The sequence below is a fragment of the Arachis ipaensis genome, chromosome B01 (assembly GCF_000816755.2).
Source record: "Arachis ipaensis cultivar K30076 chromosome B01, Araip1.1, whole genome shotgun sequence".
NCBI classification, from domain to species: domain Eukaryota; kingdom Viridiplantae; phylum Streptophyta; class Magnoliopsida; order Fabales; family Fabaceae; genus Arachis; species Arachis ipaensis.
Window position 1 is genome coordinate 113,385,343 of NC_029785.2, and position 7,830 is coordinate 113,393,172.

At 39.9% G+C, this 7,830-nt stretch overlaps 1 protein-coding gene across 1 annotated transcript; it reads left to right on the forward strand.

Moving 5' to 3' along the window:
* On the forward strand, positions 1,012 to 6,694 carry LOC107610638. Its single transcript, XM_016312666.1, has 2 exons — positions 1,012 to 1,517; positions 6,535 to 6,694. Exons 1-2 carry the CDS (start codon positions 1,012 to 1,014, stop codon positions 6,692 to 6,694), a joined length of 666 nt encoding a protein of 221 aa, XP_016168152.1.

Here is a 7,830-nt window from a genome sequence, read left to right on the forward strand (position 1 = left end):
GGCACTGGCTCAGCGCGAAGGTAAGGATCCATATATTATTGCTTATGCTTCTAAAACTTTAGATGGTGCCCAGTCTAATTATACTACCACTGAAAAAGAACTGTTAGCCATTGTTTTTGCTTTGGATAAGTTTCAGGCTTATTTACTTGAACAAAAGTGGTAGTATATTCAGACCACGTGGCTTTGAAATACTTGTTAGCTAAGAAAGAGTCTAAACCAAGGTTAATCCATTGGATATTGTTGTTGCAAGAGTTTGATTTTGAGATCAAAGATAGGAGTGGTTCCCAAAATTTGGTGGCGGACCACTTGAATCGCCTAGAAAATATTAAAAGTGACTCCACTCCTATCAATGATGCATTTCTACTTGATAGCTTGCAAGCAATATCTGAGGTGGTTCCTTGGTATGCACCCATAGCTAATTATTTGGTTAGTCGCACCTTCCCTCCAAATTTTTCTAAGCATCAAAAGGACAAGCTCAAGAGCGAGTCTAAGTATTATATATGGGATGACCCATATTTCTGGAGATGTGGTGCTGGCCAAATAATTAGAAGGTGTGTCCCACAATCCGAAATCCAGTCTATTTTAGAGGCATGCCACTCTTCTGAGAGTGGTGGACATTTTGGTCCTCAGAGAACAGCAAGAAAAATTTTAGACTGCGGATTTTAGTGGTCCACACTTTTTAAGGATGCTAATATTTTCTGTGACTCTTGCCACCAATGGCAGAGGTTTGGAAATATATCCAAGAGGGATGAGATGCCCCAATAACTCACGTTGTTTTGTGAAATTTTTTATGTTTGGGGTATTGACTTCATGGGTTTATTTCCAAACTCTAATGGTTTTTTATATATTCTATTAGTTGTTGATTATGTTTTTAAGTGGGTGGAAGCAATTTCTATCCGTACTGATGATGCTAACGTGGTTGTTTCTTTTGTTAGGAATAATATTATTTATCACTTTAGATCACCACGAGCAATCGTGAGTGATCAAGGCTCTCATTTCTGTAACAGGAGAATGACAGGTTTATTGAAGAACCATGGCATCATTCACAAGGTGGTGACGGCTTACCATCCCCAAACAAATGGTCAAGCCGAGGTGTTTAATAGAGATATCAAGCGCATACTTGAGAAGATTATTAAACCTCATAGAAGAGACTGGAGCTCTAGGCTTGGAGATGCGCTATGGGCTTATCGGACAGCTTACAAGACACCCATCGGAATGAGTCCGTTTCGCCTAGTCTACAGAAAGGCTTGTCACCTTCCGGTAGTGGTGGAACACAAAGCTTACTGGGCTGTGAAGGAATGCAACTCAGGATTGGGAGGAGCCAGAATTGAGAGAAAGTTACAGCTGGAGGAATTGGAGTGCCTTAGGCTAGAAGCGTATGAAAACTCAAGGCTCTACAAAGAAAAGGTGAAGGCGGTGCATGATAAGAATATCAAGCGGAGAGAGTTTAGAGCTAGGGATCAAGTCCTTCTCTACAACTCAAGGTTAAGGTTAATGCCGGACAAATTGAGGTCAAGGTAGGATGGACCCTACGTGGTGGAGAAGGTGGAACCGTATGGAATTGTTCACCTAAGTCACCCCTCAAGCCCTACCTTCTTCAAAGTCAATGGCCACCGGTTAAAGCTCTATCATGGTGTGAAAGTGAAAAATAACAAGAAACTGGAGATCTTCTTCTTGAAGGATCCAGCAAAGGATGAGGACTGAGCTATGAACCGTCCAACTTAAGAACGTAAAAGAAAAGTGCTAGGTGGGAGACAACGCACCATGGTATGATCTTACTTTTTATAGTTCTATTTTAGTTATTTGCATATGCTTGTGTTATTAGTGTCTTTCTTAATTTTCAAATCAGCATGTTTTTCTTTTGTTCTGAGTAATGTTAAAAAAAATAAATAAATAAAAAATCCTGCCACGCGTGCGAATGCCTGACACGCACGCGTGAGATCGCGGACATGCATCATGCTAAAACGATGCTTGAATTACGCGTCCACACGGCCAAACAGAAAGTTATGCTGGGGCTGTGTGGAAAGGGGGCAAAGGGCGCGGGCACAAGTCATGTGTACTCATGACCAACGCGTACGCATCGACGCCCATTCTCCAATTATGCCTTATTCGTGCTGGGACAATGCCACAGCACGACCTGAACAGAGAGTTGTGCCAGGTTCGTGCTAAAGGGGTGCAAGGCGTGCGATGCTACCCATGCGCAAGCGTCGCCGATGCGTACGCGTCGCCTCGTACCCAAAATTTGTGATTATGTCATGCTGGAACTGTGCCTCCCGCATGGCTCGAATAGTGAGCTGTGCCGAGCCCATGCGGGTAACGCGCTAATCGCACAACTCAACCTCACTCGTACGAGTGAATGACGCGCGTCACTATCATTTTTTCACTATCCACGCGTACGCGTGGATGACGCTTACGCATCACTCTCATTTTTAAATCCCCACCACGCAGACCTAGTCTGCGCCGTTTCTCCCCCTTCTTTTGTTTCCTTCTTTTTTCCTCAATTCCTTCTTTGTTCTTTCTTCTTTCCTTCTCACTATTCTTCTTTCCCCTTTTCTGGCGGACCTCTGTAAGAACCGGAGTTTTTCACGTAAAACCGTTTTAATAAAATAATTTTTAGTACCCAGAATAGATTCAAAATTTTAAAGTTTTAATTTGAAAATATAAATGTGAAATTTGATTTCAATGAATTTTTCTGAGTTGGAAAATGTGTCTTTTCGAAAAGTTTCTGTAAAAATGCATACTGGCGCTTAGGCCGGCAGTACCGGCTCTAGTCTGTCCAGTACTGTGTATTTTAAAAAAATTGATTTATTGTTTTAAAAAGGCAATAATAATTTGGAATTGAAAATCGGGCACTAATCTTAAAGGTTTTGTCCCAAAGTGGGCCAAACGGACCAAAAACACTAATGGGTTGGACCGGGCCTAAACCGGACCCAAGGCACAACATATATATGCTCATTTAATGAGCATTTCATCCCATTCCACTTCATTTTTGAGAAAGGGGGCGCAGCTTGAGAAGAGAGGAGAGGTGAAAGTTTGGTTACTATTCACATCCATCTTCCGGTGACCATAACTTGAGCTACGGAGCTCCGATTGACGAGCCGTTTGTGGCCACGCGAAGCTCTTGACGAGCTCTTCCTTTCTATCTAATAAAATCTGGTAAAATTTCGAAATTCACTCCCTATTTTCCTGCCCTAACTTCTTCATTTTTGGGGATTTGGTTTTTGAGTAGATTTTGTGGTTTTGCTTATTTAGGTGATCTCTTGTAGCGGGTAATTGTTGGATTTTACCTCTAATCTCGTTGAGTAAGGTAAGGTTTCACTAAATCCTTGTGTTTAATTATTTTGTGTATCTTAGGTTTTGATTTTTATATATATATGATGTTAGATTGAGTTTTGGGTGTTTGTTGGAGTTGGTTGAGGCTTTGGATCAAGTTTGGTGGCTTTGTTTTGGTGTTTGGTGCATTTGGGAATTGGCCAAGGTATGGTTTCGGTTTTTTTTATGTAATATATAATGTTTCTGGACACTTAGGCTAGTTGACCTTAGGATAGGATTGAATGTTTGGGTGTATGATTAATTGTATATATAAATTTGATGCTTTATGATAAGTTGTATGGAGGTGGATGATGAGTGTGGTGAGTTATTTGTTGTTGATGAGGGATTAATGATATTGATGATGAGTGGGAGGTTGATAAGGGGTATGAGGGTTATTGGTGTTAATGATATATTATGATGTTGGTTGATGTTGATGAGTGGGTATGTTGATTGTGATAATGTAAATGTTGATAGTGATTGCTAATATTGAGGTTATTTGACGACTAATGTTGAAAGATGTGAGTTTTATGAGGATTTGTAGTGATTGTTGATGTTGTTGATGGTTGATGATGATTATGAGTGTTTATGATGGTTTTGGATGTTGATAATGATTTTGATTATTTGGTTATTGTGGTTCATGTTGAAAGTAAATGAGTGAGGTAGTTTAATGAATTGAATGGATTGATTGATGATAATAGAATGAAAGAATTGATACTTGTAGCATTGGTTATTGTTGAGAATTTGAATGGTGGTATTAAGGAAATTGGATGTGATGTTAGGTTGAATTTAGAGTTGGATGAAGTGACTATTAAATGGTTTATATGATTGGATAGTTGATGTGTTTGAGAAATATTTGGTATGGATTCTTGAGTGAGTCTAGTATTTTTAGGTTGTGAATAATTGGTTTTGAATTGAGAGATTTGGTGGATTTTGAGTTTTAAGGTTTTTGGTAAAAATTGGTTTTTGGTGAACTTTGATTGGTCATAACTTGTGCCTCAGTTTTCAAATTTTTTTGAAACTTGTTTAGAATTAAAGTTCATTGAAAGGTCTTAAAATTGATATAAAATTTGTAAAATTTAGAATTTTGTAGAGGAAGTTATGATCATTCAAAGTTTGGTGTCAAAATCTGAAATTCTGCAATGTTGCAGAACTTTGTGAGTTCTGGTATGTGCGCACGCACACCCCTATGATTTTTTGAACCTGTGTGCATGCACAGCCTTGTGCGTACGCACACACATGAGAAGGCTTGCTGTTGGCAGCGCTAGCACAGCTTGTGCGCGCGCACACCCAATGAAGATTTACAACCTGTGCGCATGCACACGTTGGGAAAGGCAGTTTGTTGGGGGTGCTAGCACAGCTTGTACGAGCGAACGGAATTGTAAAATTTGGTACTTGTGCATACGCACACCCCTATGCATACGCACACATTTTGAAATCCTCTTGGGCGTGCACACGCACACCCCTGTGCATATGCACACGCCTTGTTTTACAACTTAAACCTTGTTTTTAAACAATTTCACTTTCCCAACAAGTTTGTATACTTCTATGACACCTAATTAAAACTCTTGGGCTTATTTTTGGGGTATCGAACATGGGAAAGATCTTAGAAGGATTTGATTGGGTGCTATTTTGAAAAGTTAGAGAATGGAGGCTTAAGTTTCTGATGTACTGAGGATGAGTTTGGTTGAAGGAGAAGGAAGAGTAGTGAACTTAGTGACTAACGATAACGAATTGAGAAATTGATGAAATAATGAATTTAGAATGGAAAGTTGGTGATGATTATGATCAATTGAGGACTCAGAATAGAATGATGATCTTGTTGAATGTTGAGAGTGTGCCAAGCACTATATCCTTGGGTTAAGTACGATGAGAACTCAGCAAGGAATGATGATCTTGTTGAATGTGTAGAGTGTTCCAGGCACTATATCCTTGGGTTAAGCATGATAATGTGCAGGGTACTATGTCCCTGGGAATGAATTATGATTAATAACCTTTTCTGCTGCAAGAGTGTGACAGAAACTGTATCCTTGGGTTACGCATGCGAGTGTGCCCGGCACTATATCCATGTGTGAATAGAGTGTGCCCGGCACTATATCCGTGGAACCTTATATCTTACATTATTGGGCACTGTTACCATACTCAGAACCTCCGGTTCTCATACCATATTCTGTTGTTATTTTTCAGATGCAGGTCGCAACCCACCTCAGTGAGTTGCTTGATGGTAGTAGAGCGGAGGATCTTCTTCTATCTTGTTGTCATTTTGGTTATTTTGATTAGAACTTTCACTTTTGTATTTCCTTTTGCCTTAGAGGCTTACTTTGAGAGTGATATTCTGTATAAGTTATATTACTTTCAAAACTCTGTATGTCTGTATTTAATTACTCGGCCTAAACTCTGCAGGCTCAGACTAGTGTCTTATGATTATTATACTCTTGTATAACTACATATATCTTGTTACCTTACGTAGTGGATCTTATCCTTTAAGCTTGTAGTTTCGTGTGAACGTTTGCGCTTTGTAATTCCATATTTGAGCTTGTTTTATTCATCGAGCTTCTAGAATTATTACTCCTTCTATATATATTCACGTATAAGCCTTAGATTTGTCGTAACCTTTGATTAACCTTTGCTTTACAGCATGAGGTAAGGCTTAGGGTAATTAGGGTGTTACAACCTCCACCGGCGACCACCGTTCTCCGGCGCCCTCTTTCTCTTCTCTCTATTATCCCTCTTTTTTCTCTATTCTTTCTCTATCACTTGCACTTACCACTACTCCTTCTTGCATTTAAGGTTTCATTCTTCTATCATTATCTTCTCTATTTTCATTTAATCTAGTTATATCTAATTAAGTTATTTTTCTTTTTGTTGCACTTTATGTTCTTATTTCTTGCTTAATCTTAGTTATTTTCTTTTCAATTTATTATATGTTTGAAATTGGTGTTGGATCACTATTTCTTTTATAAATTCATTGGATTGATTAGTGCTACTTGCTTTCTTGGATATCATATTCTTTTCTCATGGGGTTATATGTTGGTTTTAGTCCACTTGCTTGTTGAACAATCCAATGCACACTACGTGTTTGTAAAAAAGTTTTAATGAACTCTTACTTTAATTTTGCTTTTATTTTTGCATTCTTTGCTATATTTTCACTACACTTATCTTATTAATGCATTCTTCATTATCTTTACTGGTTTCTTTACCATTCTCCTTTTCCCTCATTTTCAGTATGACAACCGCGAAAGGAAAAGAGAAATCTTCTAAGAAAACGGTTTTTAAAAGGCAAGCACCAAAGTCACCCACAACTCGGCAGCCTTCTAAGAAATCAAAAGTGGATATCTGCATTGATGAGTTAGACAAGAAGATTCCTGCTAAGGACACTGCGTGATTTGCCAACCGCTATTGTGAAAGGATGCATGCTAATATTATGGAGCAGAATCTCCACCGTGAACACCTCCTCTTTGTGCCGGACCATTTAAGACAATATGTGGAGGATCGAATAAAGAGGAGACGTTGGGGTTTCTTGAACCGAGATTCAATTGAAGTTAACTTGTCTTGGGTCGATGAATTCCATGCTAATTACCACTCCCCGACCCTTGACTCAATCTATATGCGTCGAAAGCAAGTCCCTATTTCAGAAGACGCCCTTCACCGAGTGCTTGGCATCCCACCAAATCCGGAAGGGTTGGATGCCTTCCAAGAAGCGGAAATTACCCGCAAAGGTTATACTTTTGATTGGGACCCCGTCCTAAAGGCCATTGCTAAGCCCGGAAGAACCTGGATTTATGGGCAAAGCAAGGTTAATCCAAAGGGGCTTTCGGCTAATGATTTGACAGATGAGGCTCGTCTATAGCAACAAATCATGTCTCATTATGTCTGGCTGAGTACTCATGAATCCTCTATCACTGAGGATATGGCCGTACTTGTATGGTGCATTCTGACTGAGAGGCCACTTAGCATCCCTAGACTCCTCCGCCGGGCCATGGGCCGCATTCACGCGGTTGGTAACATTCCCTTCCCAGCCTTGGTCATGGAACTAGCATTTGCAGATGGCATTCCGCACGAAGCGAATGACGTCAAAAGTAAAATTCCCTTAGCAGATGAACTGGTCCCCCATGGAAAGTGGATTATGCCACAAGTACCACCCAAGAGCCTGAATGACAACCCATCTGTGGATGCCCTATCATCTTCCATCCAACCATCATCAACACCCCATGCACCACCACCATCCAACCACCAGCTGCTACTTGAGATCCTGGAGAGGCTAGACCGGCACGGCCGGCAGATGGAGTAGATTGAGCGCCGCAACAAGCCATTAAGTGTGGGGAGGTCGGTAACTGACTCCTGGAGGTAATAACTCTCTCTCAACACCAGTACTTTAATCTTTCTTGTGTTACATAGGATAACTTGCATGAGTAGTTAGTTGCTTGCATTTAGGTACTACTTCGTTGAAATGATAAATTCTTTTACAAGACACTGCTTTAAAGCATTTCACTAATTTGGAAAACTTTTTTGTTAAACTTT